Source organism: Harpia harpyja, chromosome 4 (assembly GCF_026419915.1).
Source record: "Harpia harpyja isolate bHarHar1 chromosome 4, bHarHar1 primary haplotype, whole genome shotgun sequence".
Taxonomy (NCBI): Eukaryota; Metazoa; Chordata; class Aves; order Accipitriformes; family Accipitridae; genus Harpia; species Harpia harpyja.
The window spans coordinates 54218000-54239984 of record NC_068943.1 but is presented as its reverse complement, the minus strand read 5'-3'; the positions used below and the strand labels follow the sequence as shown (position 1 = coordinate 54239984).

General features: G+C 42.2%; 1 protein-coding gene across 3 annotated transcripts; it reads right to left on the bottom strand.

The window, feature by feature from the left end:
- Window positions 1-1107: 1107 nt before the first annotated feature.
- ANKEF1 (ankyrin repeat and EF-hand domain containing 1) lies at window positions 1108-21229 on the bottom strand. 3 transcript variants are annotated; one of them, XM_052784080.1, is made up of 10 exons: window positions 21195-21229; window positions 14397-14783; window positions 13725-13924; window positions 11518-11667; window positions 10679-10802; window positions 8262-9084; window positions 5205-5431; window positions 3759-3931; window positions 2510-2653; window positions 1108-1459 (listed from the first exon to the last, which is right to left on the bottom strand). In XM_052784080.1, exons 2-10 carry the CDS (start codon window positions 14740-14742, stop codon window positions 1334-1336), a joined length of 2313 nt encoding a protein of 770 aa, XP_052640040.1. In that variant the 5' UTR covers window positions 14743-14783; window positions 21195-21229; the 3' UTR covers window positions 1108-1333. The 3 variants fall into 3 exon arrangements, with proteins under 3 accessions (XP_052640040.1, XP_052640042.1, XP_052640041.1); XM_052784082.1 differs by lacking the exon at window positions 21195-21229 and adding an exon at window positions 18491-19017; XM_052784081.1 differs by lacking the exons at window positions 13725-13924; window positions 21195-21229 and having other exon boundaries at window positions 14397-14529.
- Between the last annotated feature and the right edge of the window lie 756 nt (window positions 21230-21985).

The following is a 21985-nucleotide window of genomic DNA, read 5'->3' as shown; positions in this document are numbered from 1 at the left end:
CCAACAGTAATTAGCTGAGGTCCTGAAACACAAGGGATTTTTATCCCTTATGTGTTAGTTAACTAGAATCTTCTCACAAGCTATGTAAATATTTCTTTAAGTTTCCAAGGATAATTGGGCTGGAGGGTTCCACAGGCTATTTATACATTGTACAGTATTTAATGTGTGCTGTTTTCTTTTTTTTTTTTTTCCCTGTAGTCTGAATGTTCTTGTATCCTGTGAAAGAACAGATAGGAGGTTTCAATTCACTTCTCCACACTTTTTGCTTCTTTAGATATATTTTATGGCATTCCCTCCCACTTATTTCCTCTCTAAGCTAAACAATCCCAGCATTTCCAGCCTCTGCTTACCCAAAACTTCTCACCTGTAACTGCCTTTTTGAAGCTCCCAATTGGACTCACTTTTGTGCTGCCAACTATTTTGCAGACATACTCAACAGGATTCCAGAGGAGCAGAGTCCCTCAGCAGAACCCATGCTGTTTTGGCCTGCTCCTATCACATGAATCTTGACATTATACACTTCCTAAAATGAACTTTTATTCATTACCACAGCCTGGTCAGTTTAATTCTAAGACACCAATTCCTTCCTGACTGAAGAACTCATTAAAATAGCGGGGGCAATACCTGTTGACTTCACTGTTGTAGGGGCAAGCACTGATTTGGATTAGCTGTGGATGAAGCTGTTAATACAAGAACCTGCACTCACAAAATCTCTGAATGTTTTCCAAGTCTGCTGAAAATATCTGAAGATCTCGATAACAACTTTGCAACACTGCAGTTGGGGAATACATCCTCAGTAAGTGAGGAGAAAGGCTTGTGCACTCTTGCAAGTGTATGGGAGAACATGAAAGCAGTACACTAGACAGTAGTAGTCCTGGTTGTAAATTCTGTACTTTCTGTTGTCTCTGCAGACAACCAAGTACATTGTTGTCTTAATTACTGAATGCTATCTTCATGTCTTTATATTTAACACCCTTTTAGTAGAAAGGGTAACATATCTTCCAGGAAGAAGTTTTTTGCTGGGGTGAAAAATAGCCTCATAAAGCCATACCTTTCTGAAGACAAAGGATGTATGTGTCACAAGAGCGGCCAATCCATGAAGCACACTGAGCCAGCACCAAGACTTGGAAACCTTTTTCCAGACAAAGCCCTTAACAAAAGATTGTGTGTAAGCAACATAATCTACAGAGGAAAAACTTGCTACTTTTTTTTTTGCCACAACTGAGTTACATTTACTGAGCACTGCATGATTCCTTCCTTACAGAGGAGTAGCCTTTTTTGATCTTTGTCCCCTCAAAATACGTGCTGAAGTAGCTTCTTCCAGCTGGTGTCCTTATTCCATAACTTTTCTATTAAAGGGGCTCGTGAAGCTTTCTGAGTGGTCATCAAGAGTAAAGCGTTCACGGAGCAATTCTTGCTTTCTTATTAGCTCCTCTGTTGCAGCTTCAGGGGCCCAAATCTACAAAACAAAGGTATTTGTAGTTAATTTGGACATGACTTCCACAACTGAAGCATTAAGAAGATACTGTTAGCCAAACGCAGCTATGTTCTAGCACTCCTTTCCATCCTGAGACACAGACAAAAACTAGTGCAGCCTCCCAGTGGAAGATACCACAATGATTTGTGTACATATAAGCAGAGCATTCTTTTGTTGTCACTTCCAATCTATAACATGCCATGGGCTCAGACTAGGGATAATGTGGGAAAGAAGATCCAAAGCTAATTGTTTAGAATGACTGACTCGGGCCCAAGATCCTCAGAGTGGAAAATAGTAATTAGCTGTAGAGTCACTGGCAATGTAGCCTTATTCCCCTGAGACCACGGCAGAAAGTAGCACAAATCAGGGTTAGGGAAATGGTAAACAAACTCCAAATAAAACTTCTCTGTCAGCAATGGTTTTCTTTTCCTTTTTAAGAAGAAAGAAAAATATTTTAAAAATTACTTCTCTGTGATAATCTTTTTCTGTTTCTCAGTTATTTGTGAATGAGTATTAACAAGTCCCTGATACAAAAATTGTATTTCCAGTATTATAACTCTAGAAAGTAGATATTTAGTGTACTGTGATCCATTTAGTTCAGTAACTGTCACTGACATAAGTAATCATGTGATAACTAACTGAGAAGGCAAGTTAGAAGTTGGTGCTGATCCCATGCACAAGGACTCCTATTCTTTAAGTGTGGGAATGTAAAAATCCATACCATCAACGTAGTGGCATTTGTATTTTGCTGCAGGTCCACTTTAATCCTATTTTAAAACCTGATAAGAACTTGATTTCCATGACAATTCGTTTTATATAAATATATGTGTATATACTATATATAATACATATACCCATATATATGAGCTCTTTACTGTTGTTTTGTGGCAATCTCTCTAGCCTGTGTCACATCATCTATAAGCTAGTTGAATTGTGAAGTCATTTCATCAGATTGTTCTGGTTTTTGATCTACAGCAAGATCTAGCTTTAAATGAACGTGACACTGAGCTCATGTTTTGCTACTGTACATACTTTTCTGGGTTTAAATGCGATGTCATCTTTCTTGGTAGCACCACTGGTTATCAAAGAGTTCAGATAAATAACACTGTCCTTAAGAGAATGTGTTGTCTTTTCAAGAATGGATTTTTCTACAGCTGGCAGAGATACCTGTGAAGTCTGAAAGAGAAGATGTTATCAGTTATACAAATATATCACGTTCGGAAGCAAGGCACACATCCTGCACTTTCTGATACTTCTTTTCCCATCTATTTACTGTCAGTGTGTTTTTCTTTTTCTGTTCAGAATCTGTTTTTATTAAATCTGGTTGTTTGCGGGTTTTTTTTATAACCAAAAATTGTGAGGGGAAACCTTTTAAAAGGTAGAGGATGACTCTCCTTGGACGCTAAAACATTAACTGCTCTTTAAGACTCACAAGACAATTGCCTAGTACCGCAGGTGATTCCATCCTGTGCCAGGAAGTGAATAAATAAGCACCTAAGGCTGTCCTCGTCCTGCCTATGAAAGTCCTATACTATCCCTGACATACAAAACATTTTTGAAAGGGGGAAACTGACCAGTGGCTACTGGACATATTTACTACACCGTCCGGGGCAGGGCTGCTGACGGACACTTCCAGCAATGCAGATACAACTGCATTTTCTTTCTTAAGAGCATCTCGGGTCTGACTAACAAGTACTGCTGGTAAATCAGGAAGATCTCATCCCCAATAAGACAACCAGGATGTGGTCACGAATGCTGATGTCAGCTTGGGAACTAGGGCAATGGTGAGGTACTCGAGGCTCCCAGGGGTGCAGGAAAGGCATTCAGAAGTACAATGGCCAAACATCAGTGTGGGATTTGAGAATCAGGACTTGGCCAACAGTAGAAGAGGAAGGATGTGAGACAACCTGGGAAATGAGAAGTCAGCAAGCCTGATATCACCTCAGTGAGTTGGATTAGCAGAATAAAAAGACCTTTCTACTAATTCGAAGGGCCTTGGTCTTATCCTGTGAAGAAACAGCTGCTCCCTTTAAGAAATTACGGTTACCAGTTTTTCAGTATTTATCACAACAGAGCTAGATGATCATAAACTGAAGTTCATATAATTAACAAGCTAAAATTTCAACCGATGAACAAGTACTAGTACTGGCTTCTGAAAAGACTCACTTTAACAAAACTGCCTGATTTATAGCTGTAGAGAGACATGGATGGCAAATAAATGAAAGAAGCAAGCACTCTACTAACTATTTGCAAATCAATCCTTTGTTACCATCTCTCATACCTCTTTTTTCATGGCTTGTACCTCTACAGGCATCAGTGTAGAAGGTGACTTTGGCTTCACAACTTTCTCTGCTTTTTTTTCTGGTGATTTTGGCAAATTTTCCAGTTTATTTTGGAGCAGATCAATTATTCTAGAATCTGCAAATACTTTAGCAATATCAAGAGCATTCCTTCCTGTATTTAAAAAAACAAATACCTTTATAAGCCATGAAAATGGCAATTGTTATTGCAACTGGACAATGACACTACAGTCAACTGAATTTAATTAGGCCTCTCTTTTATTAACCATTCAGTGTGCCAGCAGCGTGCCTGACATTGGTGTGACAACTGGCAGTCATCAGCACTGCTTGCAGAAACAAGCCTTGACACCAAATATTGCAGGAATTCTTGGAGTGGTTGCTTTGCTCTTAATGTCCTGACATTTGCAGCTTAATATACTGGTCATGTAGGCTGTAATTTTGATCTTCGAGAGCTGCAAGCATTTAGCACTAGGAGATGGCCAGCATAGTACAAGGTTAGGAATGTAGGGCAAGTTATTGTAGGTATCTACCTCTTCCAGTGCCTGCTCTGTGGCTGGCAAGGAATCAAGGGAAAGCCCTGTGGTTTAAATAGTGCTGAACACCTTCAGTGCCTAAGAAAGGAAAAACTCCCCTGGATCTTATGAGGTGAGACCCTGTGGCTGTAAAGTAGTTGCGAGACTAAATTGCCATGTGAATTGGAACTTCATATGGCAACAGAAATGGAGAATACACATCCCTTCTACAGGCAGGGTTTCGCCTGTAAGGCATTTTGGGAAGGGAAGTCTTGTTACACAGCAATATTGCTTCCTATGTTACAGCAAGGGCTTAAAATGTGATAAATGTCAACTATTTAAATTACTCTGAATATAGAGGAAATAATACTGAATGAGGGATCTGCTGCAAGCAAATAACACTTCAATATCAGTTCAGATTTGTTTTTCTGTTAAATCAATTTTTTTTTTTCTTAGGGAGTAATATTTATGTGCTAAGCAGCAAGAAATTTTTTTTAACCAGCGCTGCCTGTGCATAAAAATAAGGGATTTAAATGGTAGCAGAGTACACACTGGCCACAACTAAAATCTAATTTTCCATTAAATAAGGTTAATAACTAGCTAGAATTTTTTTTCATTAAAGACACTTATAACTCTGTATTTATCCTGTGAGGGGCAATAGCCTCCTTAATCATGTAATTAATCATGTTACTTTATTTTCTAGATGCATAAACCCCAGGAAAGCTGAGTCCTTAGAATAGTGACTCCATACTGTAGAAAACTAATTGAACCTAACTCTTACTTTCATCCCGATCCTGACAGCAATCATAAATTCAGAACACTTCTCGAAGTGTTCCAAGAGCTTAGGTTTTTTAATAAAACATGTATACTCATAAGGAAATAGGCCTCTCCTTTTGGGGAGACATTGATATTTACCATTGCTGTTTGTCATTTGGATGTCAGCACCCGCACTGATTAAAAAACAGACTATATCCAATCTGCAGATCTCAATGGCTCTCATTAGTGGGGTTGCATTGCCTATTGCAGGTGCATCCACTGCCGCTCCAGCCTTCACTATCAGTTCAGCAACATCTATGTGTCCGTTATAGCAAGCGTGGTGGAGAGGAGTCCACATGAAATTGTCTGTTGCGTTTACATCAGCCCTACAAAAGAGTTAAGAAGAGCCGTGGCAGATGAAGCTAGCTACTAGATATGGTAACATCCACAGCTCCAAGTACAATCAACATTAACTGCCTGCTGCAATGGCATAGTCAATGTAAATAAATATTTTCATATTGCTACTGCTACTCTGAAACCATTTTAGTATCTGATATTCCATGACAAGCTATATATTAATTGTAAGGGTGTGCCTGGGTGGTGATCATATCCCTCTCTAAGCCAACACAGTGTTTTCTACATGGAGGTTTTCACAGGTGCAGAGAAAAATAGGCATTCAAACAGGTAAGTCCTGTAAAATGCTGCCAGTGTTTGTGCTCCAGCTTCACTGAGAACGGCAAGAAGCAGATTAAGGAATTGAAAAAAGAATGCTTCTGGGCCAAGAACAGGTGCTCTAAAACCCATGGCAAAATTGCCTACTGTCCAATTTACAAATGAGTTAGAGAAGGTCTATCTCATATAATCTGAGCATTTAAAACTTTTTCAGCCACTGTGCCACTGGACTAGATCCATTTCTGCTCCCAAGTTAAAACTGGCATGTTCTGGAGGATGCAAGGGCTAGTTTGGGGGAGATATTTGCAATGCACTGCCTTCGGATGAAGCTGAGGGGAAAAGCATTATCAGTCCTTTAGCAACTGGCTGCCTTGGGAGCTTTTGGGCTGGAGTGATGCAAAAGCAAGGCTTGGGGAACAAGAGCCACTAGAGCCCCTTGATGGTGTTAAAAGGGAAGAAATATGGTTCCCTCATATCTTTGAAGAAAGCACAGACCATGCCCAGATCTGCCATCTCCCACATATGCCATGCATGGGTTCAGAAGGGGTCAAAACCTCATGAGGAGATTCCCTAGTATTCAAGCAGAGTGAATTACTTTGCAGTGTATTTAAGACAGCCTAGAGGTCACGGTCCCATTTACTCTAGGGACAAAGAGCTGATGTCTTCCCAAAAGACATGGAGGGAGGGAGAAGGAAGAAAGATTATGAAGGAAGCTGCTTCCAGGGATAGCTTTTTTGCTCTTCAGATCAGATGGTTAATATTTAACTTGACCAAAAGAACAGATTTATCTGTTTTTCTTTTCCTGTTTAAATTTTTAATCTTTTCAGAACTCTGCCTTTGGTGAGATGTTAACACAGTAAATTCCCCCAACCTACCAGTTTTAACTTTGTTACCGTTGAGTTGCTTAGCCATTATGGTTTATTCATATGCAGTTTTAATTTCCTTTATATTTCTCATTAAACTAAGTGGTTCCAGTTATTCCGCTTTCACTCTCAACCCAGCCTCCATGCCTGTACTGATAGTCTGTCTGCCCCTGAATCCTTTTTGCTAACTTCATTCTATCAGAAACAAACTGATCTAAGGGAACAGAGACAACACAGCACTGACTTAAAAATTCTTCAGCATTTTCTCCTGATCAAGCATTGAATTTGCCTTTAGCCCAAATTTACTTTACTTCTGAGACTTTCTGGAACAAGATAGAAAGTAGATACCACCAATTCATGTTTAAACCTCAGCATTTTCTATAGCTCTGGATAAATGTTTTGGTTTCTATTTGATATGGATTTGTGATACCATACTGAAAAGGTTATATTGTAAAAAGTATTTGAACTCCCATGCCAAACTGAAAGTGTCTGAAAGTCCATGCTGTTGAAAGATGCAAAGCTAAACACTGTACTGGTAACTTTCCTCTCCATTTCTGATTTCTGTCAATTTAAAAATCTCAGAATTGGTACTATTTTTTTTTTAAACTAAGTTACTCCATTTCTAGGTCTAACTGTTAAATAAGATGAGATGTGATTCCAGTGCTGTCTAGTGAGGCTTGGCGAAAGCAGTAGAGATTAATTTGCTAACTCTTGCATCCTTATCTTTGGAAGACCTGAATGTACACATTTACACAGCTTTCCATATGCTCTAGGAATGTCCGTGTAATTACCAGGGTGTGTAAAGATCCGTGTGCTGTTAAGTCTTTGCAGGAACGGGAGCAACGACTACAGCCACTTATCCTGAGAAATGAATGTTAAAATGAATTCTAGCTATAGATAGAGAACAAAGCTAATGTGAATATATTTGAAAAATGTTCATTTAAGCGTTTATGTGAATGGCTGTAGGACTACAGCAATCTGACAATAAAAGAGATTATGCTATTACAGAAGTATGACTGAATCTTTCTTAAATTGCTTTCATTTTTAAGCTGCCGTTGAGATTTTTCACGAGTGTGTCTGTAGGCTACAAAATTGCTGAAGCACTTCTAAAGTGAGGAACAGACTAAAAAGCAGCACGCGCTTCTGGTGTAAATCCTGCTGCCTCAGCCTGCTGAGGCTGCAGAGAAAAATGATTAGAATGCTTATCCCCTTAAAACATTTGCATGCAAAGGCCCTGGCATGTGGAACAGGGAAGTCCAGGATTGCCTTGATGATTTCAGGCAAGTCACTTGAGCCTGATTTCCCCAAAATCATTCATCCGATTTTGAGAGTTCAGTTTTGAGGAGGCACTATTTGAGACGTGGGTATGAACTAATTGCAGTTCCAACAGACTGGATGTGTAGGTACTCTGCATCTGACCAAGATGTTGGCAGCCCAGACACCAAAAATTTCAGACGTGGAGAACCTCTTGGGTGTTTCTATTTCTCTGTTACTAAAATGTGAAAAATAATAAATTAACCCTCTGTAACTCAGGATCTTATGGAACTAAATTTAATACTAAATGTTACGTAAATAAAAGCCAAACCATAGTCTGTTGCATCCAAATGTTTACTGGAAATTTATGCTTTTCAAAGCCCTTCTAAAATAGCAATTTAAAAACAAATCTCTGAAATTATCTTACCCCTTTTCCAGAAGATACTGCACAACATCTATGTTCCCACTTGCACATGCAGCCATCAAAGGTGTTTTGTAATACTTATCTTTTATGTCTACTGGCACACCCTCCTCAAATGCTTTCTGTAGAGACAGAATGTCTCCTGCTCTGACAAGGTAGTTAATATTCATGTACATTTTCCTTGGCTCATCTATATACCAGGTACGGTCATCGTGCACAGGATGAGCAGATGGGTGGTCTCGGTTAAAATGGTAGCTCTCAGCAATGTTCTGAATAGCCTCAATCATGTACACAGGGAAGCCATCTTCCCTACGCGGACATGCGTTCTTTGGGATAACACAGATTGGCACAGGGATGGCGATGGCTCTTTTGCCTCTTTGTTTCTTTCCTTTCTTCCCCTTCTTCCCTTTCGGTCCAAAGGATGTTATAAGACAGCTTTTCTGCAGGTATTTAGAGCCTTTAAAAAATTCTTCAGTGTTGATTCCCTCAGGGTGAGATCCTCCGTGCATTTCAGCAATAGTTTGTATTTGTTCAATGTCCACAAAGGCACACTGCTTCTGAATAACTGATATAAAATCATCTTTAGCCACTGTCCCATCTCCTTGGTCAATGGCCTGAAACTCCTTGCGGAGGGCAGCCTGGTGCTCTAAGGACCAGTCGTACAGCCTCAGTGCCCAGCGGGGGTTGTCCTCCTTTGCCCCAGGCTTGGACTGTTTTATAAAGGCATTTTCAATTTTACGCAATTCTGCTGCTGCTGCTTTAAAACCGCCTTCCTTGGCAACAGCTCTTGGGGTCTTTGTTAACAAGTTTGTCCATGTAGGATCACAGCCTAAAAATATGGACACAATTTCACTGATAATGCAGTGGAATTCCTAATTATGTAATAGAAGAGACTTGTAATATACATGCAACTAATCGCCACAGGTCTACAATTCTATACTGCCTTAACTAGAAATAGCGATACTAGATGGAACCGCATCATTGATCCCAGACTGGAAGGTTAGTCACGTGTCCGTATTTGTTTCCCAAAGGGAGATTCATTGGGCAACCCATGCTTTACTTATCTGTCCACTCATGAATATGTATAGAAAGGCAGAAGTTCAGTAGAAACTTTGCATTTTTACTTGAAGTGGTGAGCAAGGTTAAGAAGAAACAAACTAAGATTAAAATATCCCTCAATGTTCTATACCCCAACCTTGCAGTTTGGTGATGGATCACTAGTTAAATGTTTGAATCACAAGAACAGAACACAGGATTTTGCATGGTCCTCTTGAATCAAAGCTTGAAGTGTTATGATCATCTGACTAAGAAAATGATCACAACTGCTTTGGAGTATGTTTCAATACCCATGGGCATGAAGTTTTCCCCATGACTATATAGAGATCTTTTTTTTAAATTATCAGCAAACCAAAAATTAACTTTCAGTTGGAAGTTTCAATACTATACATCTAAAAACAACTAAAACCAGAACCACTTAATACAGTCCAATTCTAAGTTATACAAACTTATGATGTTTCTGCTGCTTTCTTTGAGAAATGTTTTATCTCAGCCACATGAGTAGAAATAAGTCATAATGCCCTATGTTAGGCACTTATTAATGAGAATTACATTTGCCACATGATACTTGAGAGTCAAATCCTTCATAGGGAAGAGTAGCTGGAAAGCTGCCCAGCAGAAAAAGACCTGGGGGTGCTGGTTGACAGCCAGCTGAATATGTGCCAGCAGTGTGCCCAGGTGGCCAAGGCGGCCAACGGCATCCTGGCCTGGATCAGAAATAGTGTGGCCAGCAGGAGCAGGGAGGTGATTGTTCCCCTGTACTTGGCACCGGTGAGGCCGCACCTCGAGTACTGTGTTCAGTTTTGGGCCCCTCACTACAGGAAAGACATTGAGGTGCTGGAGCATGTCCAGAGAAGGGCAACGAAGCTGGTGAGGGGCCTGGAGCACAAGTCTTATGAGGAGTGGCTGGGGGAACTGGGGTTGTTTAGTCTGGAGGAAAGGAGGCCGAGGGGAGACCTTATCACTCTCTACAACTACCTGAAGGGGGGTTGTAGTGAGGTGGGTGTTGGTCTCTTCTGTCAGGTGACTGGTGATAGGATGAGAGGAAATGGCCTCAAGTTGCAGCAAGGGAGGTTTAGACTGGATATTAGGAAAAATTTCTTTACTGAAAGGATTGTCAGGCATTGGAACAGGCTGCTCAGGGAAGCAGTTGAGTCACCATCCCTGGAGGTATTCAAAAAGTGTGTAGACAAGGCACTTTCGGGACATGGTTTAGTGGGCATCGTTGACTGTTGGACTCAATGATCTTAAAGGTCTTTTCCAACCTAAACGATTCTATGATTCTATAGATGCCCAGATGAAATCTTTCCTTTAGCACCGAAATAGAATATACATGACAGTTGCAAAGTAACTTATTTTTAATGTACCTCTTTGTCCTATAAACTTGCAGCAATTTGCAAATCCTCCCTCTGCAGCGTAATGAAGTGGTGTGTTACCATTCATAGCAATCAGGCCCAAGTCTCCATTGTAAGCTGAAATAATCCTCAGAATCTAGAAAAAACAAGGTACCACCAAAAATCTTGTCTGTTTCTTAAGGAGGGGAAGTGTGAGAATGATTTACAAAGAAATGTAATATCATATATTCCCAGTTTATATAGTGAACTTCTCTCCCATGCCCAGCTGATCAATGTGTACGTAACGTTCAAGTTTTCTATAGTACTGTGCTTACTTAACTCAGGAAATAGAAACTTTGTTCAGTTGTAGACATCAAGGACAATCTTCACTCCTGCCAGCCTCCTGCAGGCCACTGTCTTAAAGTAACTGACACTGCATGCACAATCAAACTGCATCATTTTATATACTTTGAAGATGATATGGGGAATAAGGAAGAAAGTGCCTATCTGCAGCTGTTTGCGTCTGCCCTTTTTATAAGGGTAATGTTTCATCCATGTTACACAGCAGTGACATGCTACACGTTGAGAGAAACAAGCTCTCCATTAGAGCTGTTCAGCCAGCCACACTAGCACACACACTCAGAGGTACCTTGGCAAAAAAGGCTCTGCAAGTATGAGAGACATTCTATCACTGCTGGATTCCATTTGATACTTAAAAAGAAGCTCTTCTTGACTGCTGATTATTATGCTTTGATCAGCTGAGATACTGGACTCAAAATAAAAATACAGCAACAACAACAAACCCTAATAACAACAAAAAATAACACAGACTTGGCTTTGCAACAATGCTTTAGCACCACAAATGATGATACCTCAAAAAAGCCACCTTTGGCTGCAAAATGTGCAGCGCTGTGTCTTTCAAGGTCAAATAGGTTAACATCGACTCCTCTCCCAAGTAGACCACGCACCAGCTCGAGAACACCTTCTCTTGCTGCTTCCATTAAGGCTGCGCGACCCGTAGCCTGCAAGGTAGCAAGAAAGCAATTCAGAATGTTTCATACGGTAATTCAGGTTGGAACAATATGATCCGAAAATTGCAAGGTGGCATAAAACTGAAAGTCTCCTTTTTAGGTATTATTAAAAAAAGGACACAAGTCTAATAGTTTCAAAGACACTTGTAGGTAAACTTTAAGAATCTAGTTGTAATGCTGCTAAAATGTGTAGTCAAATCCCAGCAACTCAAGTACATTAGTAACTTGAATCCCCTGAATAGTCCCCATGAAAATCAATTCCTTAGTTAAGGAATTCCTTATTCTGTGTGCATGCTCTCATGCATGTTTACAAAATTTAACACAATACCACCTCTACCATGAAAGAGCATAAGGAGCTATGGCTGGAGAAGTGCTGCAGAGCAACTGGGGAATTTCACTACTGTTCTGAGAGGAAAAGTTCACATTCTAATACATTAGTGCTGCCTCTTTTTCTACATAATAGTGTATGTTTGTGATTAGCATTACCTATTTTCTTTATAATGGCTGACTTTGGTAGATCTGGTGACCTTCCCAAGAACAGAGCACATCTTGGATCAGGGATCACCTGCTATTAACATGTTGGCCCACAGCAACACTTAGAATATCTGACTTGCCACTCTACACAGGGGTAAAGAGAGCAGTGAGCTGTGGATCTGTTCCACTGAACCATACGTTCTTCCCCGGTATCTGTCTTTCTCTGGGTCTAGCAAACCATTCCCATTATGTGACCAGGTATGTGCCCATCATATTACAAAAAAATGCAGGTTTCTCATACTGCAGGTACACTGAGTGCATGAAGCGGACACGTGCCTGAGAAGATGAGATAAGGATTTCCAAACATTGTTTTTGCTATAACTACAAACCAGGAAGGATACTGCAAAACTAGGACCACAGCAAGAGCCATGGGTAGCTTTAAGGGAAAGCTTGAGCTCCTTGACTTGATCAACAGCACAGAGCTTCAGTCCTTCAGGTCTTTGTTAAATTGAGGAAGTAAACAAATAAATGACTAAGGCATACAAAAGAGAGAAAAGAGTTTCTTATGCCTTGTTCCTGCCTTGGTTCTCCATCAGGTTTTTCATGCTGGACCCACCTTTTAGTGAATATTATTTCAACTCTGAAAACCTTAGGGCATATCCAGGCAAAGTACAAATCAGCATTGCTCCACTGAAGTACAGTGAACTGCAACTCCTAAGAGCTGGCCCAGTTACATTTTGTTTTTGTAAAATACTTTCACTCTAATCTACAAAAATCTAAATCAGGATACGTGGTTCAAGCAGAAGACTTAAATCCCTGCTCCTACAAAAAAGGGTGGTAAAGAAAAGGGAATAGGCATGGCCACAGAGTTAGGCACTTGCCACTGCTTTATTATTTTAATGTGAGGATTTAAGGTCATTGTCCTGGTTTCAGCTGGGATAGAGTTAACTGTCTTCCTAGTAGCTGGTACAGTGCTATGTTTTGAGTTCAGTATGTGAAGAATGTTGATAACACTGATGTTTTCAGTTGTTGCTCAGTAGTGTTTAGTCTAAAGTCAAGGATTTTTCAGCTTCTCATGCCCAGCCAGCGAGAAAGCTGGAGGGGCACAAGAAGTTGGCACAGGATACAGCCAGGGCAGCTGACCCAAACTGGCCAATGGTGTATTCCATACCATGGGACATCACGTCTAGTTTAGGAACTGGGGAGTGGGGGGCGGGGAATTGCCGCTCGGGGACTAGCTGGGTGTCGATCGGCGGGTGATGAGCAATTGCACTGCGCATCATTTGTACATTCCAATCCTTTCATTATTGCTGTTTTCATTTTATTAGTGTTATCATTATCATTATTAGTTTCTTCTTTTCTGTTCTATTAAACCGTTCTTATCTCAACCCACGAGTTTTACCTCTTTTCCTGATTTTCTCCCCCATCCCACTGGGTGGGTGGGGGAGTGAGTGAGCGGCTGCGTGGTGCTTAGTTGCTGGCTGGGGTTAAACCACGACAGTCATATACTCTAGTCATCTGGTAACTATTCTAAACTCCTGTATAAATGTTTTTAGTTACAGAAATATTCATACTGGGTTTCTTGCATTGGGATTTGCTCCTCTTTCCAAGAAATTCAGACATATTTCTTTAATATCATGAGCTTGCTCACAGGCTTGTAGAAATACAGGCTTCCCATCAGTAGTACAGTTGTTAACATCTGCACCATAATCCAAGGCAATTTGCGTGCAGTGGTGGTGCCGCCTTGTAGGTAAAATGCAGTAAAACAAAACACCTGCAAAGAAAACCATCAGGGAATATGGTGCAATACTAAATTATTAGAAAGATTACTTGGGCTGTAAGCTTCACAGCTGAATGGACGAACTCCTTCAATAGAGACCCATTAACTTCTCTTAGGGTATATACATATACACGCAAAAAAGACTTCTAGTTTAGGGCATTTGAACTTGGGGAGTAAACCAGAATTTAATATGTGACAGGTCATGGGAGGAACACGATTCTCAATCACAAGTTATCTTTCAGCTATGTACTGGAGAGATCTATGATTTAAAGCCCTACACTGTTCAGGGAGAATTATTTTCATTTTCATCAAAGCTCTTATGGCCAATAGCTTCTGTTGAGCTGTAAGGATTACCCTCAACCATGGTTCCTCTCTACAGATTGGACACAACATATGTAGCAAGTGTGTAACACAGCAAGGGGTCATTTTATGGTATTTCTGGTCTGATAAGGTTCCTTTTACTTACCTTTCCCTTCATTATCGACAGCAGTCATGTCTGCTTTAGCTTTTGCTAATAAATCCAAAACCATCTCATGGCCTAGCTCAGCTGCCTTCATTGCTGGAGTACGTCCCATTTTGTCCTGGACATCTGGATGAGCTCCCTGTTCCAGCAAGAAGCTGCACATGTTGGTGTCATTTTTAATGCAGGCCAAATGAAGGGCACTATATCCTTCAATAGGCTCTGTGAAATTAATGAGATTTGGGAATCCATTCTGGACCAGCTTTTCTATTTGCTTCTTGTCTTTCTGGTGAATGCACTGAAGAAGTTTGTAGATCTGTAAGTTTAGAAGTCTGTTATCTACTGGTAACATCCTGGAATAATAAAAAATGGCTTCTTTCAAGGAAGTAATTTCTGTATAGGGAGAGAAGAAAGCTTGTAGACTCAGAGATGAGATTATAATTACATGCCAATAAGAACAAGAATCTAACTATGTTCAAGGCATGAAATTATCCACTTTAACTTGACAGAGCATAAGCTTTGAATGAATTTATCTCGTTTAGTATATACAGCACATATAGAGACTATATAAACATATGTAGCACCGTGAAAAATTGTTCTTTCTAGTCTTCAAGCTGTTCTGAAGAAGTCTCATTCAAGGTGAAAATTAAGTTAAGAAACTGTAAGGTAACTGCTTTCCATTCAAGGAACTGTTATAATCTACAATTACTTGGAAGCATAAGGGGGAGGCTGATCATCTGTCATTTTTGTACTTCAAAGGGAAAAAAACCCACAAGTCACGGTGTCCTCTGCACTTGCTGAAACATAAAATTGACACTAGCATCACCTCATCAGTACCTGAGCACATTCTGTTTTTTGGTAGCTGATGCATGAACTTCCTGCTGGAAGAGTAAATTGCATTTCTCTGCAGCAAAACCCTTGAGGAAAAAATGGTGCAGACAGTGGGGCACTGGCATGGAAAAAGGTTCCCCCAGGTGCTGCAACACATGCTTCTTGAGAAAAGTGCAGTGCAGTGTGAGAGACTGAAAGAGTTAATGTCTCAAAACATTGTGGTGGGGCAAGTTCTGCTTAAAGACAAACCCTGCACAGCAAGGAACCAAGGTGAAAAGCCCATCAGCTCAGATATCAGCAACAGGAGGGGGAGGGCGTGCTGGAGGGTGCGCAGCTCCCTGTTCTGATACAAAGATCAAACAATGGCCATGTCTGCAGGGAAGAAGTTACTCTACGAATGATCCCCAAGCCCAAAGGCTCACAAACTGCTCATTAACCTGACGAGTTCGGGTGCCTGCCCGAAGGAGGGGCAAGGATGATAAAAGGACACAAACTGAAGCCCCAGGCGCGCAAGCCCACCGGGACTGGACCCCTTGGCTGACTGGACACCTCGGCTGACTGAACCAACGCTAGACCCAGGACCGGTGAAATCTTTCTCTCTTCCTTTTCCTCTTTCTTCTTCTCTCTTTCCTTCTCCTTTTCCACAATCCCTACACCTCATCCGTTTCAAGATATAGACTAAGAGTAGATCCAGCTGCCCCTAGACCCTTCTCTGAGGAGGAGTCTGGAAAGCAAGGGGGTCTGCTCTGAACCTCGTGACTCAACGGGAGGGATCTCCTTATTCCCTGAATTGATGTATATGGTTACACAATTTACAGAAGTAGTCCTGTGCTAATTCCTGTTCGAGAAACCCTGCCACCTACTACCACACCTCCCTAGTTCAGTTTGCTTCTGTCATGAATAAAATCTTTAACTGATCGTTTGGTGTCCTTTCACCTTAATTTAGCCTGAGGGAATTTCGAATTAAACACGACTCCCTGGTCTGTCCAGTCTGGGTCCTGACATGCAGAAAACCAGCTTTGCATTTGCCTCAATTCTGATTTTTTTTTTAGGCTTTCTAGCCTCTTTTAGCTAGTCTCAGCACTTGTGGCTGGAGGGCCAAGCAAGGACCATTTCTGAAGCTCACTTAAGTGGATGGGAAGCTTCCTATCAGCTTCAGCCAGCCTTGGGTCAGCCTGTACTCCAAAAACAACAGTGTGCTTAGAGGATATGCAATAAAAAAATGTGGAGGAACAGCATCCCGTTAGGGAATACTTGGGCTTTCTGGTTGTTTTTTTATTAGCAATATAGCCTGTAAATGGCACCACTCAGCAATCTGCCTGGCTACTGCTGGGTGCTTTGTGGATGTCCAAGAAAATATGAGTTTTAAGAGAGATGCAGAAGCATGCACGATTCCAACAGACTTTTTGAGGCAACATCTCCCATTCTGGAAAGGAAGCCTGAAAGAAAACTGCAGGAAAAGTAGAAAAAAAATGAATGAAGGTTAATCATGTTTGGAATAGATAAAGAGCAGTAACTTTTGTACCACAGGTACAACATGCCAGTTGTAATTTCTGTAACTACTGTCTTTCATTCCTTTTGAAATTCTGTGGCCAGCCTATTTTTGAAACAACAGACACAGGGGTCAAGTTTACTGTTGACAGATTTCTGAGAACTGTCCGTCCCTCTTGTGTTTTCCCCCACTAAACAAGCTCCTTAGGACTCTCCCTGTGCATCTGGCCATGCTGCCTGAAGATACCTGCAGCCCTGAGACGGGTGCTATGTGCAAAACAACCCTGTTACACCATCTGACACATCTGACTGCCGCTGATCCCTCCTCTCCTGTAACAGTTAAAATAGCAGAGGTGTTTCAGGAGAGGAGTAAGGAAAAGGTAGGGAAAGGCCATACAATGCCCGGAGCCACTTAAAAGCTGCCCTTTCTAGTCTACGGAGCATTGCAAAAATGTTGTAAAATTATCATGTTTTGGTAGAAAAACTGTTGTTTTAACAGTTTTGACCAGCTCTACACCATGTTTTATTTCAATGGCATTATTATTAGAAGCTGCTCACTTGCAGAATTGTTTAAGTGGGCACTAAAATGCAAAGACTTTCTCTTTGCAATGAAAAGTGGTCAGAATAGGTCAGCTGCTCCCAGAGTTTGGGGGCTTTCTCCATTTAAATATGACATTGCTTAAATGCTAAATTCTTTTCTGTTTAGGTCTTGCACAACCCTCATTCTGATCATACACAAAGTATATTCTTACATTGCATGATGAAATCATTAAGTAGCAATAACTTAAATCTGTCACCTGTGGCTTGTTTATTCTCATCCCTACCATGTTGTGCTTCTTCTGGCATATTGTCCTGTGAAAGGGAATAAATGCACAGATTTTTTTTCTAGTGACAAGGTTTACAACTATAGTGGCACTCTAGTCCTAAAGTTTAAAACAGAGAAAAAAGGCTACTTCTGGGTAATGCTCTGGTAGAAGCAAAAACTAGAGACCCCTATGGAGTCTAGCTTTTAGAGCCTGAAATGTTAGGAAGTAATTTCTGAGCAAATCCTCAATACAGGAAGTTTTTCCTGGCTTCTGAGCCCGGGAAAGAAGTGGTGTAAACTCTGCAGGGGCTGTGGTGAGGAGCAGCAAGAAGGTACAACAGGGAAGGCTCTTACAGTACTTATACCACTGGAATTCAGCAAAATAAATGTTTTTAAAGATACTTAGATGGAGCTGACAAGCTTAAATGTTCTCTCATAGTCTTGTTCTGTTTCCAACCACTCTGCAGTAGTAAGGAACTTGGGTTTACTTCCAAAAACTGCACCCTTTCTTCCCACTGTTATTCATTATTCGCACCTGGATTTTGCACAGCATTTTTTCAGGAACTCATTTAGGATCAAAACTTGCCTTTTCTTCCCTTCTTTCTCCCCTCCTGAAGCTCCAAACACTGAAGAAATGACATTCTCCACGGAAATAGGTTAGTAATGCTACAGAACGTGAGCAGCATTGCAGTTGGTAGAAATCTGTTAGTAACATCGATGAAGGCACAAATGGATATCATATTCAATGCATATGGATTTGGATTTATTTTATGGATTATCCTTGAGATTCAGAACAGTGCGAGTGCTACCTCTTGCACAAACATTACACTCAGTCTCTGAAGTACAAGCATGCAGAATAAGCATGTCCCAGAATGCTGTGTTTTCCAGCAGGTAAGATGACACACTTGCAAAGCACGTCTGAATCTAAAAAGCGTCTTACACACCCAAGCAACTACCAGTTGTAAGTAAACACCTGCCATCACTGATGTTCTTGTTCCTGCCAGCATCCACAGCAGTGACACAGCAAAGGGGCAGGAGCGCAAGTGGCACATGCTGTCGCAGGAACAGCAGCAGCTTTGAGAGGCAACAAGAGAATCAGCAGCACTGGTGGGAAAGGCAGATGCGTGCTGCATGTGTTAGACACCACAGAATAGGGTTGAAAAACAACAAACCACATAATATTCTTGCAATGTCCCTGTATATATGTCCAATGATCATTTTAACTACACAATTAGGTATTACTTACTCCCTACAACCTTTGCATCATGCAGGACATGAGATTGACAGCATATCTTACTGCACACTTTCCTTTTTGCTCACAGGGTAATGTGTTACCCTCCATTAGAATTTTAGCCCCAATTTAGCCTGATCAGTTTTTCCTGGTGCTTTTGAGATGCTTATCATGATATTCTTTTAATACTTCACACACCTTAACGAAATTATTTCCGTAAACATAAGTGAAATTATTTTCATCACAATGGTGAAGTATATTGTTATCTCAATTCAACCACCAGTGAGATCCTACCAAGTTTAAAGTCTTCACTTCAAAGCATTAAGAACCAACAATTTACATGAAAACAACCATAATATTTTAACTGTGGCAGTTAATATTTCTTTGCAAAATTTCTTGAAAGTGACCGGATCAAGTTTCATTAGAAGTTTCTCCAGTAACAGAGTCAAAGACAGACAGGTGGGATAGAAAACTCTACCCAGAGTCAGGTATAGTTACAAGCAAGTGGAACTGGCTTCCATAATGAAAATATAACTACAGCATCCTGCAAATTTTCATTAAGTAACTATCACAACCTGTAACAGATCTTTTAATGGAAAATGAGGTATTGTTAACATGGCTTTGAGACAGTCATGCTCTGGGGAGGACTTCATGAAGCTATAATCATAAATCCCAAGCTTGTAACATCTTCTTAGGAACAATTTTATCTGTTGACAAACATCAACAGAATCGCGACCTTCATTCTGCCAGCCTGTATCATTGTTTTCGTTGAGAGCATGAACTCATTTCAAATTCAGATTAATCCTTTTCCCAGTACACCTCGTATTAAGAAAATAATTTTAATCAGATTCTTGTTTTCTCAGAAAGCTTTCCAAGCTGTGATTGAAGTACATTGGATAGAGGGGGAAGGTCTGGTGGCCAGTGCTTTCACTCCCTGGCTCTCTGTCAAAGCCTGGTGCCTGACTGCTGCTGGAAGCACTTGTGACTCCTTTTTTAAAGTTTTCAACATTTTTCAGTTTCAACATTTCAAGTTGAAAACATCCTTTTATCACTGTTCACAAACCAGTAAACAAAATTTTCATGTATTTTATCTTTAGTGAGAGAAAATAGCTTAGCACTTCCTAAATCTAATCCATTTGCACACTGGCCATAGAGATAAGCATGAGCCCTATATGCCAGTATAAAAGAAACCAATATAGTAACAGTGCCACACTGTATTTACAGCTTTATACAAATAATTGCACTGGCTTTTTGTCTGTGACTAATGTTTAATAGCAATGATGCAGCAAAATCCTCCTAAAACTGAATTCCAGTATAATGAATAGCCTATAATGCTGGGTTGTCTCTTTCAGACCTTCTTGATGCTAACTCTCCAGAAATGCTTTGCCTTGGGCTGAGGCATAGCTTAGTGCTGAGTGATGGTCACTTCCCTGGTGGTTCCTGTCTGAACTGAGCAGGTTTCAATCTCGTGTTGAGATCTCGGCCCAGATACAGCCCTCCAGGAAACTGGGCCCAGTTCTGAGTGCTTGTAAAGACAGTCCCAAGGTTATGGCTGGATTAGATCAAAAGATGTGCATTCTTTTGTCTTAGGTTTGCCTTGCAACTTCCAGTCACTTTAGCATTCATCCAAACTGGAATGTAATAGAGCCCAAGCGGCCAGCGGCAGGCAGTCCTCGGGGCCAGCCAACGCCTGGCAATCAGGTGTATGAGCAACACCTGGGGGGACAGAGGCTGAGAGGATGTTGCTCCTCAGCTAGGAGGAGAGCTCAGGCTCCCTGCAAGCCTCTGGACTGCTGGGGAGTTGGTGATAAGGTGCTGCTGCACCCAGGAGCAAGGAACAGGGTGAGCAAAAACTCCCACAGAGCTTGAAGTGCTCAGGGCCCTGGGGAAGCCATGTACAGGATAAATCTGGTGTTAGTTGACTTTTTCTGGGGTTGCAACAGAGGAATGGGTGGCCTGTAGAAGAGACTGGCTTTAACAGGAGAGAAACTGCTGGAAAGGGAATATGTTGAAGAGCTGGCGTCGACCCACACCATACTTGTGAGGACTTGCTTGTCTGATCATGCAGAAAGACAAACTGAGGTAATTTCCAGTCCGCCCTCCTCTGAGAGAGGTGCCAGGCATAAGGGGGGGTGCTGATGTCTAGAGCGGAGTGTTTCTTTTAGAAATCTGAAGCACAGCAGCCCTCTGGTGCTGCTCCTGCCGTGCCCCCCCGCCGCCCTCAGGTGGGCCCGCATCACACGCAGTGCCCTACACTTGCGTTCCTTGCCCAGGCGTGCTGCGAGGCTGGATTCACCCTTCACAACCCGCCGGCTCTACCCCAACCCCTCAGCAGCAGCTGGGGAGGCAGCGCCCCGTCCCGCCCCGCCTCGCCTCGCCTCACCCGCCCCGGCGGCGGCGGCCTGCGGCTGCCCACCGACCGCACCCGGACCCGTCAGGCACCCACCTGCAGAACCACGGGCCCCGAAAGCCCGGCGGGCGGCCGGATCCGCCCCCCGCTCCCCTTCTCTTCCCTCCCCTCCCGCCTCAGCGCCGGCTCTCGCCGCGCCCGCCGTTGCCGCCCGCCGCCTCCGTGGCAACGGGGCGCCGCCGTGCGCCTGTCCTGGCAACGGCGTCGCGCGGCGGGCGGTTGGGCGGGGGGAGACGGGGGAGGGGCGTGAGGCGTGAGGCGGCAGCTCCCCTCAGGGGCCAGGCAGCGGCGGGGTGCTGGGTACGGACGAGCGCCTTGCCGCCCTCTGTATGGCGGGGGGAGACGGGGCATGCAGCCGGGCCGCTGGTTTGCGGGCGGAGGTTGATGATGAGTGTCGGCGGGGAGGGAGAGAGCGGCCGCCGGGCTCGGTATAGCGATCCCCGGAGCGGGTGCGGGAGCCTGGCCCGTGCCGAGGGTCGCCGGGCTGTGTCGGCAACGCTGGGTGCGCCGACTTCCCCGTGTTGTCACTTGCCTTCCTGGGGGAAAAAGCATTCGGTGTCCTTATGCGGTGTCATGGGGAGGGAGTCGGATGTCACGGCCTTTGACTTTTTCTTACTGTTGAGTTACTTTCTTGCCAAACCTCTTCTCCCTCCTGCGGAAAGCAGTGCACTATAGTTGTTTCACCTCTGAATTTTACTAGAATCACTGGCCATGAAAATGGAATTACAAGGTCTGTGTATAAACCAACTTCATTGCCATCCCCAGAGGGTTTGTGTAGCGCTAAGATATAAATAAGGCATGTTAGACTTAAGTTGAAACATAATTGC

What these genes read in the sequence shown, in the direction of transcription:
- ANKEF1 (XM_052784082.1), bottom strand. Translation starts at nt 18,650, where the DNA reads ATGCAGCACGCATCTGCCTTTCCCACCAGTGCTGCTGATTCTCTTGTT. An exon ending in CAGTATCTTCTGGAAAAGGG is followed by an intron (nt 5,432 to 8,261) that starts GTAAGATAATTT and finishes ACTCTTTTGTAG; the next exon opens with GGCTGATGTAAACGCAACAG. An exon ending in TCGCATTTAAACCCAGAAAA is followed by an intron (nt 1,460 to 2,509) that starts GTATGTACAGTA and finishes TTTGTTTTGTAG; the next exon opens with ATTTGGGCCCCTGAAGCTGC.